The 23936-nt window shown below is 44.2% G+C and overlaps 1 protein-coding gene across 1 annotated transcript; it reads right to left on the reverse strand.

Moving 5' to 3' along the window:
* Positions 1–11042: 11042 nt before the first annotated feature.
* Positions 11043–13022, reverse strand: LOC135680282 (uncharacterized). Its single transcript, XM_065194163.1, has one exon. The coding sequence runs from the start codon at positions 13020–13022 to the stop codon at positions 11043–11045; it is 1980 nt and encodes a 659-aa protein (XP_065050235.1).
* Between the last annotated feature and the right edge of the window lie 10914 nt (positions 13023–23936).

The raw sequence follows: 23936 nt of genomic DNA on the forward strand, positions 1-23936 counted from the left end.
ACATGATGTACACATTTCAAATATTGTAGCAAGTATTGCATTTCATCACATGGTAAGATATCAACTCGTAGAATTTCGATGCAAGTTTTTTGTTTGATATCTTGACACGATACAAATCATAGCATCTGTTCATATATCTCTTGGTGATGCAAGCATGGCATAATCATAGCATCAGTGCTTATAGTATCAATTCATATATTTCTCCCCCTTTGTCATCAACAAAAAGCATGGTAGTTGTGATACCAGGGGAACAATATAAGCAAATTATCAAGCATATAAAGGAAGGCATGATACGTAGATTGCTTTGAATACTTCTTCCTTTTTTTTTATTATAATCTTTTTGCAAGAAGGAGGAAAGCCATCTGTGATACTAGCTATTTGTGAGTTTACTTTGAGTCAAGATATGCGTGTGAAACAGCTTTTTGCAAGTAAAAATACTATCATCCATATTTCAAGATGGAATTCATAAGCAGGAATTATTTCATCAAATTCATTTCAGAAGAAATATTTTTCATAAGAGTGTATGAGAAAATCCTATTTTTAGCATTCCAATTGTTAAGCGAATCCGAAAATGAAATGAACTCTTTCATGCATTCAGACAAGACTATGCTACAGATTTTCAAATACAATCATGAAGACAAAACATTTTTGTATTCAACACATAATTTCCAACATGTTATTTAGGCATGTAATGGCAATCAAGTGATTTGATCATTCAATAAAGTCCGAAAAATAATTTTAACTAGTTTATGTATTCGGACACATCAACATTCCTAATTCTCTTCTTATGAAATCAAATTGCTCTTCACTTAGAGGTTTTGTAAAAATATCAGCTAGTTGATGTTTAGTATCAATATCATGGCAATGTCATGACTTATCAACTGCATTGGTATATCACTTTCTCAAATTATATTTATCATGGAAATCAAGGCACAAGGTTTTCGAAACATTTAGTTTCAATGTAAAATCCGAGATAAACAATGAGAGATGTTTGTAACTCTGCATATGCTCACAAAATATATCAAGTAACCATATCAAGGATCAAGGCAAAGCCCATCATGGTAAGTAACATAAGGAGTTTACAATAACAACAGATGATTGTGTTCATACAAGCTCATTCATGAGGTGGAAAATTAAAGTGCCTAAATAAAGAGTCAAATTATCGATGAATTTGCTGCAGCTCAGATAGGATTTGATCTTGTCGATGTTCAAGCCGTTCTTGTCTTTGTTCGAATCGGTCTATCCGAATCCCAATATCTTCGACAGATGATGTATGAGTTTGCTCAAATGGATGTATTTCCTCAAAGGGACAGATCGGAGGAGATTGGGTACCCCTAAAGACTGGTGTTTCCGGTTCTGGTTCAGGTTGAGGGAGATCGGTTCTTCTAGGCATTCTAACCCAGTTACCATTTCTATAAAAACATCTTAATCGGTGAAGTAGATTTTTATTTATTATGCTAAACCTATCTACTTTTATTACTTCTTCTTCCGGTGGTATTAGAATATCATAGGCTTTCATTATTCTAGTGATTATACCACCATATGGGAGCATCATGTCTTTCTTAGATAGTTCTAACATGTTTTGTTGGATAAGATAACCAAGACAGATGTCATGTCCTTTCATGATCAAATACATTGTTCCTAATTCTAATTGGCTTACTTCATCATGATGGTATTGTTTAGGGAGAATGATGCTAGTTAGGATATGATGAAGTACCTTAGTGTTTAGAGGTAGTAGATGTTCACAAATTTTAGGAACAAATGCTAAGTTGGGATTGGCAAAAATTGTTCCTAAGGCTTCAACATATGTTGTTCCAATAGTTTCATCATCCCATGATCCTCTAAAGTAAAGTCCTCTACTTTTTATGGGAATGCCTATCATGTCGCAAATGAATTTATCCGTAATGGAGATGTGTTGTCCTAAAAGATAGGTAGACATTCTTTCTTCTTCATCTATTTGTATGTTGTTATAAAACAATCTAACAAGTCTTGGATAGATGGGTTCATTAATTTGTAAAATAGGGAGTAGATCTAAGTTTACAAACCATTGGATTGTCTCTAAGTCTCTTAGTTCATTTAAATCTACATATTTTCCCTTATTGACACTCCTAAGTTCGAAAGAGGAAAACTTTTCAGCATGGTATTTTGAATCGAAAATGGTGAGATCAAAATCTTCTACTAATCTCCTCTTTCCTTTGTCCCTTGAGGATCTTCTAGATCCTATAACTACTGCTGTTTAGAAGAATAGTGATGAGCAAGAGTAAATGAATCAAAGACAGAATTTAAGGGCTTCTTAGAGAATACCTTAGTGAGATCTTCAAGAGAGGGAAGGATTGTTGATGTTTTGCTCCGAAATGAGGGGTATTTGGGATGCTATGAGGGGAGAAATGGGGATGGAGGAGCTTTGGAAGAGTAAAGAGGGGAAGGGAGTGAGTTGGGGTCGGTTTCACCGCCGGCTCTAGCTTGGGTTAAAAAGGGCAGAGTTGCGGGCGGTTGCACCTCTGGCTGGGGCGGTGCAACCGCTTGCAACACATGACAACCGGAGGTGCTACCTCCAGCTGGGGCAGTGCCACCGCCTGCAGGCGGTGAGCACTTGTTCTGATCGCAGTGTGATCTGATTTGAGAGTTTTTGTCTTGAGAAGAGTTTTCATTCAGAGCAATCAACTTTACTTATGTAATTACGTAAGAGTTTTCTTTTTAAGACAAGAACTTTTGCACGATCAAGATAGATCTTTTAACATGCATACTCTCAATGTCGTACACATGTTTGTGATAGTTTGTTCAAGTTGGTAAGCCTTGCAAGTTCATGACAAACTTAGTTAGTTCATGATATAGAGTTGGATTCGAAAGTTATGAACGAATGAAATTGATGGGTTCGAAAATCCAGAGGATATGTGAATTGAGAATCATGCGTTTCTAATTCTAAAAAATCAAATAGGATTGTATCTAAATCGCATTTGTGATTTCTAATCTTTATCTGTTATTTAGGCCAGAGAGCATTGCGAGTTATTTTTGGATCTTGGGTCATGAATATCGAGAATCCAAGGAGCAAAATATTATTTCTTGCTCCAGCTTATAATTTTTTATGTCTTTACAGGAAAGGATGATTTTTAGGTACCCATTTGCTTTTGGGTGCCTCAAAAATAGATCTATATTGTTTATCATGTTACATAGAATTTATCATGGTTCCTTTAGGAACCCAAATTAATTTATTCGGACTAATTTTCTTGAATGGACAATAATGCGTTTTGTGTCCAAGTTTGCAACAAAAGTTGCATTTGCTTTGGTGTCGAACATGTAAGATGAGGCCTTTTATGAAGGTGGTTGGATTTTGGTGAGGACTTCTCACAAATCCAATTCCACTTCTTTTGGGAACGTGACTCTTGTTTGCAAGGATCATGTTCAATGACTTGCTACCAACCTCGAATTTCTTCAAGGTGTCCTTAAGTAGCAAGTTTTCCTTTTGGAGAGTTTCTAGATCATGGCATTTTATGCATGAACTTAAACTATCATGATATTCAGTTTTTAACTTATCAAAATTACAAGTAAGACTATCATGCTCCTTTTTTAGCAATTTATATTTTCTACTAATAATCTTGCATTCATCAAATAAGTCATGGAAGGCATTTAATAATTCATCAAATGATAAATCTGCATCTATTAAATTTGTTACCTCCTCTTCGATGGCCATCAAGGCGTAATGAGCAACTTGCTCGGTGTTGGACTCCTCTTCTTCGGATGCACTCGAGTCATCCCATGTTGCTTTGAGCGCCTTCTTCTTTGATGTTCTCTTCTTGACTCGGGGACAATCACTTTTGTAGTGTCCCGGCTTCTTACACTCATAGCAAATAACTTGGTCCTTCTTGGGTTCAAATTTATTTTTTGTCTCATTCTTAAACTTGTTTCTTTTAATAAATTTTTTAAATTTTCTTGTTAGAAGTGTCAAGTCATCATCACAGTCCTCATCACTTGAGTTTTCTCTCAAGTGGTCTTCTGAAGTTTTAAGTGCCATATCCTTCCTGTTCTTTGGAAGGATGTCTTCTTGCTCTTCATGAGCTTTGCAAGTCATCTCGTAGGTCATTAATGACCCGATTAGTTCTTCAAGAGGAAAGTTGCTTAGATCTTTTGTCTCTTGAATAGCAGTGACTTTAGGATCCCAACTCTTAGGAAGGGATCTTAGAATCATATTTACGAGCTCTAAATCTGAAAAACTTTTTCCGAGTCCTTTTAGACCGTTGACGACATCCGTGAAACGGGTAAACATATCGCCAATGGTTTCACTCGGTTTCATCCAGAAAAGTTCGAAAGAATGTAATAGAAGATTGATTTTTGACTCTTTCACTCTACTTGTGCCTTCGTGAGTCACTTTGAGTATGTGTCAAATATCAAATGCGGTTTCACAAATCGAAACACGGTTAAACTCATTTTTATCAAGTGCACAAAATAAGGCATTCATAGCCTTTGCATTAATAGCGAAAGCCTTCTTCTCCAATTCATTCCAATTGATCATTGGAAGAGAAGGCTTCGAAAATCTGTTTTCGACAAGATTCCAAAGTTCAAAATCCATAGAAATAAAAAAGATCCTCATTCGGGTCTTCCAATAGGTGTAGTCCGTCCCATTGAACATGGGTGGACGTGTAATAGAATGGCCCTCTTGGTTTCCGGCGTATGCCATCTCTCTTGGGTTTTAATCCGTTAGAGAGTTAACCCTGCTCTGATACCAATTGTTAGGATCAAGAGCACTAAGAGGGGGGGGGGGGTGAATTAGTGCAGCGGAAATCTTACAACGATAAAGCACGTTCGAACGATAAAAATGATTTCGGTGTGAAAGCCGATTCTAAGATTACTTTAACTTAAGATCAAGCGAGATGACGTTAAAATCAATCTATGAAGGCAGTTTGCAGTTATGATGAAAACCAGAGTGTAAGTGCAAACTGAAATACGACGTTCGTACGAAGAAGCTGATTTACGTCTAAATGCTGATTCGTAAATCACTTGATTAGGCGAGATGCAGTTTAAGCAAGTATATAAAGGCAATTTGCAGTTATGATTGAAATCAAAACGTAAATGCAAACTGAAATATGATGATCGTACGAAAAAATAGATTTACGTCTAAACGCTGATTCAAAAGTGCAAAGCTTGAAACCCGATCGTATATGCGCAGAAAGTAGTAAGCTTTAGAGGAGGTTTGCAGTAAAGATAATATGCTCAAAGCAAATGCAAACCGAGATTTATAGTGGTTCGGTCAATCTTGACCTACTCCACTTTTGGCTTCCTCCACTGACGAGGTTACCGACGTCAACTAGAGGCCTTCCTTCAATAGGCAAAGGCCAACCACCCTTTTACAGTTTCACTCCTTTTGACGGGCTTAGGAGACAACCCTTACAGAATTTTCTCTCCTCTCTTTACAACTCAGAACTTGGAAGAACAGAAGGAGAAGAACTTTTGGCCTTTACAACAATTTTGAGCTCTAAGAATCACAGAAAAAGATCAAGATTTCAGTGTTAGTTCCTTGCTCTTTCAGTGCTGAATGGGCGGGGTATTTATAGGCCCCAACCCAGTTCAAATTTGGAGCTCAAAACTGTCAATTCCCGGAATTCCGGGATCAAGCGGTTGCACCTCCTGACTGGAGCGGTTGCATCGCCAGGCAGAGCTCGAAGACTGAGCCTCTGGGCGGTGCTACCTCCTGTCAGGGGCGGTTGCACCTCCTGAAAGAGCTCGAAGACCGAGCTCAGGCGGTTGCACCTCCTGACTGAGGCGGTGCAACCGCCTGGCAGAGCTCGAAGATCGAGCTCAAGCGATGCCACCTCCTGTTAGGGGAGGTTGCACCGCCCAGTCTCGCTCGGAGACAGAGCCCCAAGCGGTGCCACCGCCTGGTTGGAGCGGTTGCACCTCCCAGTCTCACTCGGAGACTGAGCCCAGGCGGTGCAACCTCCTGCCTTGGGCAGTTCAACCGCCTGGCAGAAATCAGGGTCCGAATGGTTTGATCCATTCGGCCCAATTTGGGTTTTTCAGGGGCCCAATTGCCCCAAGATTAAGTTAATGGGATCATCTCCCATTTTCAACTTAATCATTGTGCTAACTACGATTTTTACTAAGACATTTACTGCAACTTGCTCCGGTGCGTCAATCGCTTCTTCCGGCGAGCTTCCGGCGAACTTCCGTCGATCATCCGATGATCCCTCGGTGATGCTCCTGCGGACTTTCGGCAAACTCCTGGACTTGCGACGATTCACTTGGCGAGTTCCGACGAGCTTCTTTGGCAAGCTTATGGACTTCTCGGATTTGTTCCCGCAGAACCTCCGACGACTGTCCGAACTTTCGTCAAACTCTTGAACTCCCAACGTGATCATTGTCTTGACTCCAGCGCAACTCCTGCTGCATGTCTTACTTTCATCGTAGTTAATCCTGCACACTTATCTCAACATATAGATTAGATAACAAATGACAATTGACTTCATCATCAAAATCTGAGATTCAACAGAACCCAGCCCCCATATGCTGATGACCAAAGTTTTCATCCGATGCAAAATTCGATGCATGCATGGAAGACCCGCCTCTGCGGTACCATGGCCTTCACTCCTTGAATCCATAGCCCTTCTTGCCGTCGTGTTGTTCACCTAAGTGGAGTTTCCAGTAGCTCCCGATCATACGAAGTTCCTCGGCCTCTGCCCTTCAGCCTTGTCTCGGTACTTGGAGATTGCCTCTGCATGCTCCATCTCCTCGGCCCCTTTCACGACCAAGCGCTCTCCCTCATGAGAGCAAGGGATCAATGACTTTCACGGAAGTCCCGTCTCTGCGGTACCATGGCGCTGCCATGCCCATGGCCCTATTATCCGTCGCCTCGCATCTGCATCCCTTTTCTTCATGATCAGTAGATATGTCTCCGTGGCACTTATCTGAGTCCACCTCCATTCTAACTGATGCTTGATTTTGGGTAGCTAAGTCCCTCTGGACTCGTCGTCGTTTCCTCGCCCCTTTCGACCCCCTGCTTCAACACCTCTGTGTTCTCCAAGCAGTCCGTTTGGTCGATGGAAAGATAGACTGCAACTCCCATGCATGGCCTCTGCCATCACGTTGTCGGGTTTGCACCGATTCTGTTCTCCTTAGCTTCCTTGGTAGCAACGTTCGCTTACTCGACCTTGTCCTCTGACTTGCCGGGCTCCCTTAAGCGAATATGAGCTCTGGAGCAGTCCAACTCTACAGCTGCTTCGATCATACCTCTGCATAATCAAGTCCCTCCTATAGAACTCACTTGTACTTGCATCCAAACTTTTCCCTCGATGGAACCCAGGCCCCATATGCTGATGACCAAAGTTTTCATCCAATGCAAATTCGATGCACGCACGGAAGACCCGCCTCTGCGGTACCATGGCCTTCACTCCTTGAATCTATAACCCTTCTTGCCATCGTGTTGTTCACGGAAGTGGAGCTTCTAGTAGCTCCCGATCATACCTCTGTATGATCTAGTCCCTCACGGGACTAGGTCGTGTGTATCGCATTGCCATGAACTGTTCCACCACGATCCGCTGCACCATGTCGCCTCCTGGTGACATCTCCATTGCATTCTGATCCTTGTGGAATAAACTCGAATTGTGAACCCTCCATGTGTGGCCTCTGCCAATACATCGCAGGGTCTCCTCCACCTTCGATTTTGTTCGCTCCTTTGGCAATCGACCTTCATCCACCCACTCTTGGGTCACACCTAGATGAAGCACCGCTCTAGGACAGTCTGTCGCCTAGTAGCTCCCGAAGTCAACCGACTTCACTGTAATTTGTGCACCATTGTCTGGATCCTCGGCCTCGGCCCCTACCAGCACAATCTCCGCTGCGCACCGGTTCCTTCATAGTAACTCGAATGGCAACACTGTGGCATATTCTTCAAGAGTACCCGCCTCTGTGTCCTCTTGCCCTGTGCTAAGGCCTTTTGAACCCAACTTCACCTCCGCAAATTGATTCGCCTTAGTTCCTCCATCAAATGCTTCTCTGAGATAAGGTGCATGTGCCCCGAAGCTCCCTTCGTCTTTGGCACCATGCAAGATGAGTCCGCTCCGTCAGAATGAAGGACCCATGGAACAACATGATCCTACTCTTGCCTCTGCAAGAGTTCATGTCCTTGACCTCTGTCTAAGGAAAGCACTGTGCCTCTGCTCCACGTTCCAACTTCTATGCTGGCTCCCTTAATGCGGCTTGAGTACTTCGCCAAGTTACACCCAAGTTGCTCCGCTCCTCGTTTTCACATTGAGTCGATGGTGGCCCTCGCGCCCACCATTCCACGGGTTAGCCCTCCTTTGAGTCTGATCTCCACATTGACTCCAAGTGTGCCTTCATTTAAGTTGCTTTGGGTCGCTCCCCCACTTGATCTCGCAATGCATCCACCAATGCATTCTCTCAAGCGAGATCATGCGACGACTCCTCGCCGCTTGCTCAGTCCATCGAGCTTCGTGGAGTTGTTGTTTGTTGAGGTACTCCTCCTCAACATGTGAGGTCCGTCTCACATGATTCTCCCTCTGGAGAGCCGGGACTTATCCCTCCTGGATAACTGTCCCATTGGAGCAATATCTCTCTTCGTTTCGGAGACCACCATCCCCTTGGACTTCTCCGATCTGCTGAACAAACTGTGCATTGTTCTGCCTCCTGCAAACGCACTTGCTAGATTACGACTCCACGTCAATACAGCCCCCGCTATACCCCTCAAGGCCTAGCAACATGCTGAACTCGTTGCACACTTCAGCCTCCTACGGACGTATCCTTCAAATGCCGAAGAGAAAGTTTCAATGCTCCATGGCGCCGAGTTTCGGTCGCCTTGGGATGGCCACGAACATTCCATCGTCCACATACAAGCCCATGCATGAGTACCGAATTCTTTGAGTTAGCAATTCCCCTCACCTCTGTGAGCTTTGCACAACTCTTTCGATCGCTGAGCAACTCATTCCACCTTGGATGGTCTCATCCTTTACCAAGCACCTCGCTTGCCTTGAGCACCATCAAGTATAGTTGTCAACGTTGAGCCGCAGCTCAAACTCAGCAATCCCAACATTTGTGCGCTTCGCATTCTTCCAAGCTTGTCTGTTCTCGTGGTGCCTCTTGCGCGAAGGGTTGGTCATTCCTCTGAATGCCAATGTTAGATGCCCGCTCTTCCGAGCGACTCCTTTTCCCTACATCTCCATGCCCGTTTTCCCCCAAACGGTCGCGCGTGTGCTGACTGCCCTCAACGCAGCCCCGCTAGGTCCCCCACGTTTGCATGCTAAGTGTTTCTGTGAGTGCTTGTCCCGCTCTGATACCATCTATCACGGACTTAGCTAGTTTTGCCTAAGTTGTGCGGCACCCTTGCATGTCCGTCCGTAAAGGTCAGCCTCCCCGAAGCCTCCTATTGTCCCTTAGGACCACCAAAGAAGAGAACAGGTTAGAGAGAACGCATCAATCAGGATCCACAAGCAAACATCTCCGAAAAACACTTCATAGACAATGCAAATTACAAACAGACTTTTACAAGCTTTGAACAGTGGCACAACAAAGGGTAAAATGGTCCATTATAGATCGAGAATCTCTCGCACGTGTCCACATGACACAACCTTTATTTACAAGCCTAAAGAGGCCACCAACCTAACTAAAATAGGACTATTAAGCCTTCGGCCGCCCCTCTACATGTTGTATAAGCCATGAACATGCCAAAAGACACGGACATACATAAGCATTACATCAAACATCTTGTTTAGAAGTTTGTCCGTGACATTATGTCAAATTCTCCGAGTTCTACCGACCACTTGAGGAGCCGTCCTGCGACATCAAACTTAGACAAAACCTGCCGAAGCGGCTGGTCAGTGATTACCTCAATCGAGTGAGCCTGGAAGTAAGGGCGTAGTTTTCGAGAGGCCAGAACGAGCACCAAAGAGAGCTTTTCGAGTGGCGGATACCGCTCCTCGGGTCCGTTCAGGACGTGGCTGATGTAGTAGACCGGTAGTTGTTCCCCGGAAGCCTCTTTGGTTAGGACGGAGCTGACTGCGTGTTGGGAGGCGGCCAAGTAAACGCTGAGCTTTTCCTTGAGAGTAACCGAAGCAAGGCGGGGGAGGTTGGCCAGGTGCCGCTTGACTTGTTCAAAAGCCTCTTCACATTGCGCCGTCCACCGGAAGTCCTTAGGGTTCTTTAACACCCGGAAGAAGGGGAGGCAGCGATCACTAGATCGAGACAGGAACCGGGATAAGGCAGCAAGCCGTCCGTTTAGTCGCTGCACGTCTTTGACCGTTTGAGGGGCCTGCATGTTGATGACTGCCTGAACCTTTTCCGGATTCACATCGATCCCTCTTTCATGCACAATGAATCCAAGGAACCTTCCCGAATTGACGCCGAAGACGCACTTTGCCGGATTTAGCCGCAGGCCATACTTCCGTAGCACGGAGAATGTCTCGGCCAAGTCGGTCAGGTGGTCTGCCGCCATGCGACTTTTCACGATCATGTTGTCGACATAGATTTCGACGTTCCGCCCGATTTGAGCGGCGAACATCTTGTTCACGGCCCTCTGGTAGGTGGCGCCTACGTTTTTTAGCCCAAACGGCATGACTTTGTAGAAATACACCCCCAGATCGGTGATGAAAGCCGTGTGTTCTTGGTCCTCGGGCGCAAATCCTGATCTGATTGTAGCCGGAGAAGGCATCCATGAACGACAGGCGGGCGTGCCCGGCAGTTGCGTCGACCAGCTGATCGATTTTTGGGAGGGGATAGCAGTCTTTCGGGTATGCCCGATTGAGACTCGTATAGTCAACGCACATCCTCCAGTTCCCATTAGATTTCTTTACCAGCACTACATTGGACAGCCATCGCGGGTACTTGACTTCCTCGATAAAGCCAGCCGCTAAGAGTCGCTCCACCTCTTTGCGGACGGCGAGTTGCCTATCGGGGGCTTGGCGTCGTAGTTTTTGTTTTACTAGCCGGGCGTCAGGTGATACATTCAGGTGATGCTGGGCGGTCTTTGGGTCGACGCCGGTCATGTCGGATGGCGACCAGGCAAAGACATCGGCGTTCTCCTTTAAGAAACTGACGAGCTACTCTCGTTCTTGCCCAGGGAGTTCCAACCCGACCTGGACCGTCCGGTCCGGGCGATCCTCTATCAAAGGCATGTCACAAGTGGGCGCTATCGACTCCAGGTGTGGTGTCGGCCGCTTCTCTTCTCTCGGGTCTTCTGGAGGTTGGTCGGTCCTTGCTCTTTTGTGCAGCGAGACCGCCGTCAGATAGCATCGTCTGGACTCTCGGGTACTTCCCCAAACTTCCCCTGTCCCGGTGAGGGTAGGAAACTTCACCGTTTGGTGATAGATGGAAACTATAGCTCTAACTTTGTTGAGGGTGGGGTGGCCGAGGATGGCATTGTAGGCAGCAGGAAGATCTACCACCAAGAAGGTGGACATCACCGTCTTTGTTCTGGGCGGCGCTCCCAGGGTGAGGGGCAAGGTAACAGTCCCCAATGGTGAGACTGAATCGCTTGTGAATCCCGTGAGCGCCGAGCAGATAGGTTTTAGGGATTCTTTGGCTAACCCCAACTTTCGGAAGGCATCCAGATAGAGCACGTCGGCTGAGCTCCCGGTGTCGATCATAATTCTCCTCACCTGGGCGTTAGCGATTCGAGCCATTATCACAAGCGTGTCGTCGTGCTCCAGTGACTTGGCGTCCTTGGGGGGGAATGCGACCTTGGGGTCGGGGCCATGTTGGGGAGCGTCCATCCCGGCGGAACGGGCGTATGCCTTTCTCCCGGACATACTGGTTACCCCAGCCACCGGTCCTCCAGTGATGACATCAATGTGGCGCTCCACGGGGCCCTTCGGGAGCGGCGAGAGCTCCCCGTTACGTCGGACATACCGAGTGAGGTGACCCCCGCGGGCAAGCTCCTCGATCTGCCATTTCAGTTCGCGGCAGTCTTCGGTGTCGTGTCCATTTTGCCTGTGAAAGCGGCAATGCTTGGATTGGTCGGCGAGCTCTCGTGGGTTTTTCATCGGAACGGGCGCCCTGAGCAACCCTCTCTCCTTTATCTGGAGAAATATCTCCGTTCGGGACGCGCCTAGAGGGGGCAGAGGAGGCCTCGGAGCGGGCAGGTTGGGTTGGTCCAGCTTGCGCCTTATCGCGGCAGGTTGCTGCCCACGGGCCGGCTCCGGTCTAACCCTTGTGTGCTTTTCCTGCTTTCCGGCCATCCAAGCCTCTGCCGCGACGAACTGGTTCGCCCGCTGAAGCATCTCGGGTACCGCGGAGGGGGGTCTCTCAATGAGGGACCAGAAGAATCGGGGAGGTCGCAGTCCCTCCATGAACGCCTGCATCAACAGAGAGGGGTGAGTGTCGGATAATCCCCAGATCTGCGTGGCAAAACGGTTCACGAAGTGGGAGAGGGACTCATCCTCCCTCTGATGTAGCCCGAGAAGCAAGGCGGCGGACGGTTTCGGCCGTGCGCTGGTTAAGAAGTTGAGCTCGAAATCTCTAGCGAGTTGGTCGAACGATGCGACCGTTCCGGTCCTCAGGCCTCCGTACCAAGTGCGGGCTGGTCCTCTTAGTGTAGTGGGGAACGCCCTGCACATCAGAGCGTCAGAAGTTCCATACAGTGCCATTTGGGTGCGGAAGGCAGCTACATGATCCGCTGGGTCGGTGGAGCCATCGTATGTGTCCAGAGAGGGGAGACGAAAGTTCTGTGGGACTGTTTGATCCCGTATTTCGGGGACGAAAGGGGACCCCTGATGTACATCCTCCCCAAGCTCTCCTCTTGACCTGCGGACCTCCTTTTGAACCTCGTCAAGCCGTTGACTGACGAGGAGCAACTGAGCTCGCAGGGAGTCCATCGAGGCCAAAGGAAAGGCCTCGGGTTGGGTGTGGCCTCTCTGGTCCACCATCACTCGATCCCTGAGTGGGGACGATGGAACCTGAGGCAAAGTGGGAAGCTCCAGGGGCTGCGCCTGAGCCTGAGCAGGCGGTTCCTGCTGTCGCACCGGTTCGGCGGCCCGCGGGTGCAGTGTTCCGGAGACGAGTGGAATGATGGACTGTACCATACCTGTTAGAACTTGGACCTAATGGGTGAGGTCGAGAAAGGCCTCGGATGAGACGGGCGATGGTTCGATGGAAGGGGCGTTGGGGGGCAACAAACCCTGGTCGTTGAAGATCCGCCAATAGCGCTCTGAAGTTGTCGCGGGGTGTTCGCTACGAAGATCCGTCCGCGGGGAATGTTCCCCTTGAGCCCCGATCGGAGGCGCCCCCTCAACTGCGGGTTCGACCGAATCGGCCTGGCGATCCCTCGACATGGGCCCTCCTTCTAGCGCTAGAATGTTGGTGTAAACAACTTCTTAGCCGTGGCCTCGGGGCCGACGCGGCTTGGTTCGGGTCCGGATGACGGGTCGCCGTTTCCTTCAGGAAGGGGCTCCTTGCCGACGCGCCCGGAGAGGGGTGCTTCGCCTTCGTCCCTGCATGCAGGTCGGGTCGAGATGCTCGACCCGACCCCTCTGATGGTTAAGTTAGACGTTGATCGTGGAAGTCCCCCTCCTCCCGTTTAGAATGCAAGGATCTTTATAGGGGAGTTCGGTGTTACTTGATGTGCCTGCTCGCAGGGGGTAGGATCGTACCTTCTGATGACGTCTGACATCGCTGTTGGCGTGACGTGCGGGATCGAGCTTGAGCGATCGTTAATGGGCCTCGGTTGGCGTTACGACCCGTGTTAGCTACGCGCTGTCAGTCCAACATGGGTGCCGGGCGTCAGCGGGCGTCACGCAAGTCTTATCGTAATTATCACCCTCATCAACTTGATTGATGAAAGTATTATAGAACAAGTTAATAAAATGAATGCTTGGGAAAGATTGATAGGCTTAGTTTAATATTCATAAGAATGACGATTACAAATAACATAAAGACCATTACTGATTACAACTAGCGCACAAGAATATTTAAAGGTTATTGAAGACATATTTAAATATCTTGATAAGTCATTGGTTGACACACTAATGAAAGAACTAACTACGGCTCAATATGATGACACTCGAGGAATTCAGGATCACATCTTCATTATGGCTGATAAAGCTGCAAAACTTAAAGTATTAGGCATGAATGTTGATGAGTTTTTCCTCGTGTAGTTCATTCTCAATTCCCTTTCTTCTCAGTTTGGACCATTCAAGATTCACTATAATACAAATAAGGATAAGTGAGATTTGAATGAGTTAACTAGTATGTGTGTTCTGACAGAATTGAGATTAAAGTAGGAAAGTTCATATAATGTCATGATTGCTACTTGAGAAGCTGGTAACAAGAAAAGAAAATTGAAGCATCATCCATCAAAGAAATTTGTCGAGTCTAGAAATATTAAATAGGCTAATGAAAAGAAAACTTTTACAATGAAGTGCTTTTTTTCGTGGCAAGAAAGGAAATGTGAAGAATGATTGCATTAAACGTAAGAGTTGGTTCGAAAAGAAATGTATTAACTCGACCTTTGTATGTTTTGAATGAAACATTACAGAAGTTCCTTCTAATACTTGGTGGATTGATTCCGGTGTTTCAACTCATGTTATCAATAATATGTAGAGATTTCTTTCAATCCAGAAACCAAAAGAACATGAAAGATTCATCATTATGGGAAATCGTCTTAAAGCGAAAGTGATATCAGTGGGAACTTATCGTCTATGCTTAGAGACAGGTCATTTGATGGATCTTGTTGACACATATTAAGTTCCTACTATTTCTAGAAATTTAATTTCTCAATCTAGAATTGATGAGTTAGGATATTATCTTTCTTTTGGTAATGGTAAGCTCAGTATACTTTATGATTCAATAAAAGTTGGTTTTGAAATTCTATGTGATGGTTTATACAGAATTAATCTGAATCTTAAGTTTACAAAGATATTATTGACCCTACAATTAAATATTGGATTTAAACGTAGTTTCAATAATGAAAGATCTTCTATATTGTGGCATAGACGATTAAGGCATATCTCCAATGAAAGAATTGAAAGATTAGTGAAAGATAATATTTTGGAACATTTAGACTTTACTGATTTTGATGTTTGTATAGATTGCATTAAGGGAAAGCAAACTAAATATATAAAGAAAAATGTCACAAGAAGTAAAGAACTTATTGAGATTATTCATACTGATATCTACGGATCACTCCATATTCATTATTTTAGTGGAGAAAGGTATTTCATCATATTTATATATGACATATCCAGATATGACTATGTTTATCTAATACATGAAAAATCTTTAGCCGTTGATACTCTTGAAGTATATATAAATGAGGTCGAGAGACAATTAGAGAGAAAAGTTAAAATTATCAGATCTAATAGGGGTGGTGAATTTTATGATAGATATGATGGATTTGGTTAGAATATTAGTCCTTTTGCTAGATTCTTAGAATAACGGGGTATTTGTGCTCAATATATATTACCAGGTATGCCACAACAGAATAGTATTGTTGAAAGGCGAAATCGTACTCTTATGGATATGGTTAGGAGTATAATGAGTTTTTCTTCTATACTTAAATCAATGTGGGGTAAAGCTATTAGAACAATTATGTATATCTTGAACAGGGTTCCTAGCAAGTGAGTTTCATCAACTCCATTCGAGTTATGGACTGGTAGAAAGTCTAGTTTAATATATTTACATATTTTAGGATGTCCTATAGAAATAAGAGTATTCAATCCATATGAAAAGAAATTGGATCTAAAGATTTATAGAAAAGTAAAAGAAAGTTGAGCTTGTAAACTTAAGAAATTCATTTATGACCTTAAATAAGCTTCTAGACAATTGTATATAAAGTTTCATAATACCATTACTTCCTTCGGATTTAAGGAAAATATTGTTGATTAGTACATATATCTGAAGGTAAGTGGAAGTAAGTTTATTATATTGATCTTATATGTGAATGATATTTTACTTGTCAGTAATGATCTTAGTTTATTGTACAAAACCAAGATATTTTTCAACAAGAACTTTAAGATGGTTAATATGAATGAGGCAACATATATTATTGGTATTGAGATATTCAGGGATAGATCTCAAGAATTATTAGGATTATCTCAAAAAGAATATATTAATCATATCTTAGAGAGATTTAATATGCAACTTTGCTCAGCCAATTATATACCTATTACTAGAGGTGAAAAATTCAGTCAAAACTAGTGCTCGAAAAATGACTTAGAAAAGAATGAAGAATATTCTTTATAAGTGCATAGTTTGAAGTTTATTATATTCTCAAATTTATACAAAACCATATATTAGTTTTACAGTTGCAATGCTGAGAAGATACCAAAGCAACCTAGAAATGGAATATTAGAAAGCTGCAAAGAAATTAATGAGATATCTGCAGGGGACGAAAGATTAAATGTTCACATACAGGAGACCAAATCAGCTTAAAGTGATAGGATATTCAGATGTTGATTTTGAAAATTACCTCGACGGTAGGAAGTCCACTTTAGGATTTGTATTCATGTTAGCTAGTGGGGCAATTTCTTGGAAAAGTGCAAAGCAATCACTTATTGCATCATCAACAATGGAAGCTGAATTTGTGGCATGTTTTGAGGCCACAAATCAAGCTTTATGGCTGTGAAATTTCATCTCAAGACTTGGTGTGGTCGACTCAATTATGAGGCCACTGAAAATATTTTGTGATAATACCGCGACAGTTTTTTTCTCTAAGAATGACAAGTATTCTATTGATTTCAAGTACATCGAGATAAAGTATTTGGTGGTTAGAGAAAGAGTCAAACAAGTGTCAATTGAGAACCTGAGCACACTTATGATGATTGCTGATCCATTAACAAAAGCTTTACAGTATAAAATATTTAAAGAACATGTTCTTAGAACGAGACTTGTGAGCAAGTCATAAAAGAAATGGTGATGCATGTTTAGGTGGATGTTATTATTGATATTTTTCTTACTTAATTAAAGTTATTGTTTATACTATAATATTTATATTTATGTTTATGCATATTATAGTTGAATGTAACAACAGGATTGTCTTGACAAAACAAATTATATAGATCATTATGGACTATATTAGGAAAGACTAATAATGTTATGGTACATAGAAGGGAGTATGATATTGATGATATACAACCGCTATGACTCGCATTGATAGTTGGACTTAATATAGTATTATTATGTTTATTGGACTTATTGGCTTGTTTTAAAATTCATGGCCATGTATAAAATGTTTTCCAAATTTTTTGGAATCTAATTAGATAAAATTGTTTTCAAATAAATTTTATTTTATTTATTTTGATTTTGAATAGATTTTTTATATCTTATCAATTAATGGGCAAAGTGGGATAATGTTAGATTTTGTGACCCTTTATAATTGGATAAGATGTATATAATATAACTAATTAAATTCTGATGACATATATTAGCCAATAGAAAAGAAGTCTACTTAAAGTATGATTCCTTAGGAGATAATCTTGATGGGAGGAACTCTCTTAGTTACTTATCCTAGGCCCTCTGCTCTCGTCTATAAATAGACAAGACCTTTAGGGACTGAACACAAGAAGAGGAACATATATTATAGTTGAGGGATTAAAGTCTCTCTCTCAACTCTTTTCCAGTGGTCCTGTGAAAGGATAGAAAGAGAGGAGAAGTATCTATTTCCTTTTGCATATTCGTAGCGATCTTGGATCTAAAGACAGCATCAAAAGATACGCATCGTAAAACTATATCTAATTATATTTGATTTCAATCCTAACATAAAAGATTATTTTTATATTTAATATCCGTATTTAATATAGTATATTACAGATTTTATGCTTACGCGTCGTTTGTAATCCAAATGGCAATACACTTGTAGTGTTATGGACAAATGCAAATTAGATCTTTGTAGCATGGGTTTTCCATTTGTTGTTTCCTCTATGCTGTTGACTCGATAGTTAACACAGTTCGATTCACTCCATTTGTTGTTTACGTGACTCATCCCAGAAGCCCAAAAAGATCGCTCATCGCATAGATCGTTTGCATGACGAATTCCTAAGGCTTAGTTGGCTCACAATGATTGATCTGTGATCTTTTTTTGTGAGATTCGTTTACTTGAAAAAATTCAAAGTCGATTCGTTTACTTAAGGAAATTCAAAGTAGTCCTGTTTGTCTTGATCTTATCTGGTGATGTTTTATGTCATCTTGGGGTGCTTCTTAGATCTGTTGAGGTTTTGTACAATTGGTTAGCATCAAGTGATTTTGTACAATTGGTTAGCATCGAGTGGTTTTTTATTTTTTAATCCGATCTTTTCGGTAGATAAAATAGATAAGATTTAGCATAACTTGTGAGAGTTATATGTTAAGTACCGCTCGTCTGATTTTGAGGGTTGGTTTTTATATTTTTTTTAATCAATGGAGAGTGGTTGGTTTTTATATTTTTTTTTATCAATGGAGAGTGGACGATTGTTTGTCCTTTTTCAATTTCTTATATCATTAGGAATTCATTTATATCATAGCTAGTGAACACGTCTTACTATTAGTTACGTCAGGAAAGGATGGTTAAGGCATATCGTTTGTCAAGATAGGAATATGCTTGAAACGAAGAGGGGATGGAGATCGATGTTAGATGCCCAAAGAGTTAGGCCACGTCGTCAAAAATTAATGTTCTTTGTGATTAAACATGCGACCCCTTCGCTAGTTACCAATGACACGATCGAGGAGAAGCAAAAAGGTTTGATCGTTAGAAAGTTGAGAAGTTGGGTATGATTGTCGTGTACCAACGGTCGACTTATATGACGCAAACTCTTGTGTGCATGTTGATTCCAGATCAAATCAGCAGTTCAATACCTGTGCAATTACTTTCCCTATCACCATTAAATAAAAATTCAAAGATCCTAGTTCATGTTACAGTACATGTTATCAAGTATATAATTAAAATTTATGTTGGATTAAATAATAATGCATCCCAAAGGAAAGTCATTACTAAAAAATAGCTACTCGAAATATTCAATTAGATTTGGGATTATTGGGTCACGATTGATTCATTAATTTTATTTGAGTATAAATGATTGGTCTACTATATTCAAATTTAAGTGAATAATAATGTGTTTATCTATTTTTTTACCAGCCCATTTAGGTTGCCTTTATGGAATTAATTTGAGATATGGTGCATGTAAGTTCCAATTCGCATTCCCTCTAAATTTGTTGGCATATTCTTTCTCTATTTGAATCTTAACTTAATAATATCATCATTCAATATGATAAAATAATAATTTGATTAAAATATAATTTTAAGATTTTTATCTCAGTAAATATTATGAAACCAAAACAAAAAATTCGTAGAAATAAATACTCATTTAAATTGTGGATTTCTAAGTTCTGCAAGTCAAGGAAAAAAAAGCTCTGCATTATAGTACATTCGAAAATTGAAAGCTCTCAGTTTAAACTTAAAGATGTTCTAACTTGCAAGTATTCATCAGAGTTAAATTTTAGCCTTACTTTTCTCAGTTAAATTTTGATTGTGTTTGTTTCTATGGTTTAGTGCCGATAGGATTTAATAAAATTATAATAAAAGAAAGGGTAGTGTTAGGAAAATTTATGAGGTCTTTTCAACCTTATTCCTGCATAAAGATTTAGATTAGCGATTCTCATTAGTCGATTTTTTCAACGTTCAAATTAATAATATTATTATTTTTAATTATAAATAGGTTTATAATCGATTTGAACTGTCCCTTAATCCTCGTAGAATATATTTGTTGTTGATCTAAATTATTTTTTAAAATTTTTAAAATAATTTTTATATATTATATAGACAATTCGAATCTTAATCTTTTTGAAATATTTTTACGGATATTATATAGAGAGTTGATTTATAAAATTATTCCTTAATCTTCTTAGAATATTTATATGAATATTTCATAAAAAAAATTGATTCATAATAGATATAAATTACCTTTTGATCTTTCTTACGGTGGTTCTAAAATTGATTTAAGAGTTCAATGTTATGGATAAGAGAACATCAATCTATCATATAATACTGATTTGAGTAATTGATCTTACATTTTCTATCAAAGAGAAAATAAATAAAGTGCATTCAAGTATAATCAGCATGACATATGAGATCATATACTGCCACATATTTTCTATTTCTGATAATTATAATTATAATCAGACTTCTCGGATGACAATATTTTCCATTTGTATTTACGTCAACTCACACGTAAGGTCGGACAGACGCGGGGAAGTCCGACTCGACGTCGCCGAGGATAACGATTACGTGGCGCACGAACCGGCGCTTGCAATAGGAGAGGCCTTCCACATATTGATCCATGTCGCCACGCGTCGGTCCCCCATCTCGCTCGAGCGCCGTATAACAAATGACCCTTCTCAGAGTTAACGAGATGAAAGAACAGAAAACAGCACACGATGGCGGACGGAGCTTTCGACGAGGCGTGCGGCTGCCCTGTCGCCTGCCCCGGCGGCGACGACGTCTGTAGATGACCCTCGCCGCCCCTCGCTCTCCATATCATCCGTGGTCGTGGTCGCTTAACCTTTGTCTTCCGCCGACGACAGGTGCAGGAGAGGAGGAGTTGGAGGAGGAGGAGGAGCCGCGGCAGGAGGCGGCGGTGGAGGTCGTGAAGGGGCGACGCACTCGCTGTGTACGTACGGGGAGCACTGCAGCTACAACCCCTGCGCGTGTGGGCGGTCCGGGGTGCGTGCAGTGGCGGGCCGGGCGGCGTGCACGTGTGGACCGGGTTGCGGGTGCCGGGCATGTGCGACGTGAGCTATCTGGTATTATGGCCAGTGGTGTTCGTCCGGTGGCGGTTACCTGGTTGCCTGTTGACAGCTTACTGTAATAATAGATAAAAGAATAAAAGGTGGCTGCTTTGTTAAGTCTATATATGCTGTGATTCTACTCTTTCAGATGACAGTATAATCAACTTCCAAACAAGCTACTATGTCGAGTAAGTATCATTCCGATTCATATGTCGTCGTCGCACGAGGAGAAGGAAAACATGATGTTATACCGGTGGATCGAAGCTGGAAGTGTGCAGCACGAACCATGTCAGTCTTTGTGGGACGACGGGTCATGTGTTGTGCATGCAGGAAAGCCAACAAGCGTGCGGGCAATTGCCTGTTTGAATGCGCGAAGCGGATCCCAGAAGCGTCACTTCCCGGCCGCTGTTAGCTGGCCAACTCTGATCGGTCCCGCTCCGGAGGCGTCACGTGAGCACCCTGTCACGTGGAATGCCGAATAAAAAGAGAACTAACTGAAACTCCCGCGCGCGCGCGCGCGAGAGAGAGGGCAAAATGGGCAACGGCAGTGGGGACGCCGTCGACGCGACGAAGCGCAAGAAGAAGAGGAAGGGCCGCCCGTCCCTCGATATATAGAAGCGAAGCCTCCGTTACCAGAACCATCAGCAACGGCAGAACAACCGCAGCACTGTCCCTAATCCCAGTCCCCGCCACAAATTACCCCAATCCACCGCCCACCCTCCTTCCGCCGTGTCAGCCGCCGTAAACCTAACCCACCGCGAAATCCGGAGCAAGACGAGGACGAGGACGAGGGAGGAGGAGCCTCCTGCGGCAAGCGCAATGAGAAGAAGCTCAAGCTCGTCCTCCGCCTCCGAATTCGACGACTTGGGCCCCAGGCGGAGGAAGATCGACCGTGGAGAACGCCACAAATAAGCTCTAATTTGATCCCTTTTGATCGACTAATCGACGCTGTGGCGATTGTCTCGGTTGGGGGACTTGGAAGTCAGAGAGTGGATTGTGAAGTGGAATGAAAACGACTTCTCGGATCCTGGTCTCTGGATTTCATGGATTCTTTCCCTGCCTACATCGAGGCCGTCGGGTGGACCGTCTGGTTGGGTTCCGTTCTTTTATTGGTCTCTTTTCCTCTCTTTAGCAGATATCCAGAGTGAGAGATGATTGAGTTTTGAGTAGGTCAACTCCAATCATTTCTCGGAAAACCAAAGCCGCTGCTTCATGGTAAAATTTCACACACAGTTACCTTTTTGCAACCTTGATTGCGTTGGGAAGCTTTGTTTTTTCGTCTTTTGTCTTCTTCCTACTTTTTCTTGTCATTTCTGATTGAATTAGATTTTTCCCCAGTGATTTTGTAGGTGATCCGTTGAGTGGTCTCGGACAACATGCAGTCGAGGAGCACGGTGCAGGCCGCGCAGGCGTGGTCTCGGGCAACATGCAGCCGAGGAGCACGGCGCAGGCGTGGTCTCGGACAACATGCAGCCGAGGAACACGGCGTAGGTGGGCAGACCGCGCAGGCGTGGTCTCGGACAACATGCAGCCGAGGTGCACGGCGCAAGTGGGCAGGCCGCGCAGGTGTGGTCTCGGGCAACATGCAGCTGAGGAGCACGGCGCAGACGGGCAGGCCACGCAGGCGTGGTCTCGAACAACATGCAGCCGAGGAGCACGGCGTAGGCGGGCAGGCCGCGCAAGCGTGGTCTCGGGCAACATGCAGCCGAGGCACATGCTCAGGCAGGCAGGCTGCGTAGAGGCATACTCGGGCAATCGACAGCCAAGGTACATGCTCAGGCAGGTAGGCTGCGCAGAGGCGTACTCGGACAGTCGGCAGCCGAGTAGCTACTTGCATTGTTGTCCCTTTGTGCCAACTTAACCGTGGTGGGGGGCTGAGAACTTCTTTGCCTTGTGAGTCCTTGAGGGCGAGCTCTTTGCATCAATAGCACGCTTTTAGGCATCGAGATCGGGGCGCTAGGGCTCTGCCATTTGTTTAGCTTGCCCCTGAGTCGCTGCGTCAGGCCTTCATTATGGCGGGACGTCCTTTGGCCTCCCTGACGCGACGTGGCGAGTAGGCGAGCACGTGAGTGGGCTGTCGCCCACTCTTGGGAGGCGAAGGGGCTCTAGTTTTGGCGGAATCACTCCTTTAGATAGGGCACGTCCGGCTTCCTTTTCATCTCTCGCCGCTAAGTCTTCTTCTTCGGATCTCGCCGTCCCCTCTCCGATCGTCTTCCTCGCCTTCAACGTTGCCTCTCTTCTTCAAGTAGATCCTTCTTGTTCCCTTTCAAGGTTAGTGAGGATGATCTCCTCCTCTTCTTCCTCTTCCTCATCCCCTAGTAGGGTTAAGGAGAGGCCACTTTCGTCGTCTCCTGTCCGGTCCTCCGATGGGGAAGCGGCGCGGGCCCTCGAGGCCTTAATGTGGCTGCACGACCTCGACTCCACCGTGAGTGGGTCATCACTGAGGAGACTTCGGGAACGCTATAGCATCCCGGATGATTATATACTCAGCGCCCCCGAACCGGGGCAGCGGGCTTACGACCCGATCCCAAAGGGTTTTGCGCTAACCCTAGATGCCCTGGAGGCGGGGCTGCACCTTCCCCTTCACCCCGTCATTGTCTCTTGCATCTCCCTGTGGCAAATTTCGCCATCCTAGGTGGCGCCAAACTCTTGACGCTACCTGGTGGCGTTCCCGGGGGAATGCCACTACGCCAACATTACCCCCACCCGAAACCTTTTCCTTTCCTACTTTCGTCTTTCCAAAGGGTCAGGGGGTTACTTCCTGTCAGCCCGAGCAGGCTTTCGAGTCAGTGGGGCCCCTTCCAGTAATAAAGGGTGGAATGGGAGGTTTTTCTATGTCAGTTGTGCGAGAGACTAGGGTTTCGAGGTCCGGTGGTCCGCGAGGGTGATTGATAACACCGCCCCGAGCTTGAGCGACGAAGAGCGCAGGGATCTGGGGAGGCTCAAGGAGGTTCTCCCTAGCTCCCAGGCCATCCGGAACATGACCGAGCTGTCACGGACAAACTTCTAAACAAGGTGTTTGATGTAATGCTTATGTATGTCCGTGTCGTTTGGCATGTTCATGCCTTGTACAGAATGTAAAGGGGCGGCCGAAGGCTTAATAGTCCCATTTTAGTTGGGTTGGTGGTCTCTTTAGGCTTGTAAATAAAGGTTGTGTCATGTCGACACGTGCGAGAGCTTTTCAGTCTGTAATGTGTTAGGATCGAGAGCACTAAGAGGGGGGGGTGAATTAGTGCAGCGGA

This window comes from Musa acuminata, chromosome BXJ1-8 (genome assembly GCF_036884655.1).
Source record: "Musa acuminata AAA Group cultivar baxijiao chromosome BXJ1-8, Cavendish_Baxijiao_AAA, whole genome shotgun sequence".
NCBI classification, from domain to species: domain Eukaryota; kingdom Viridiplantae; phylum Streptophyta; class Magnoliopsida; order Zingiberales; family Musaceae; genus Musa; species Musa acuminata.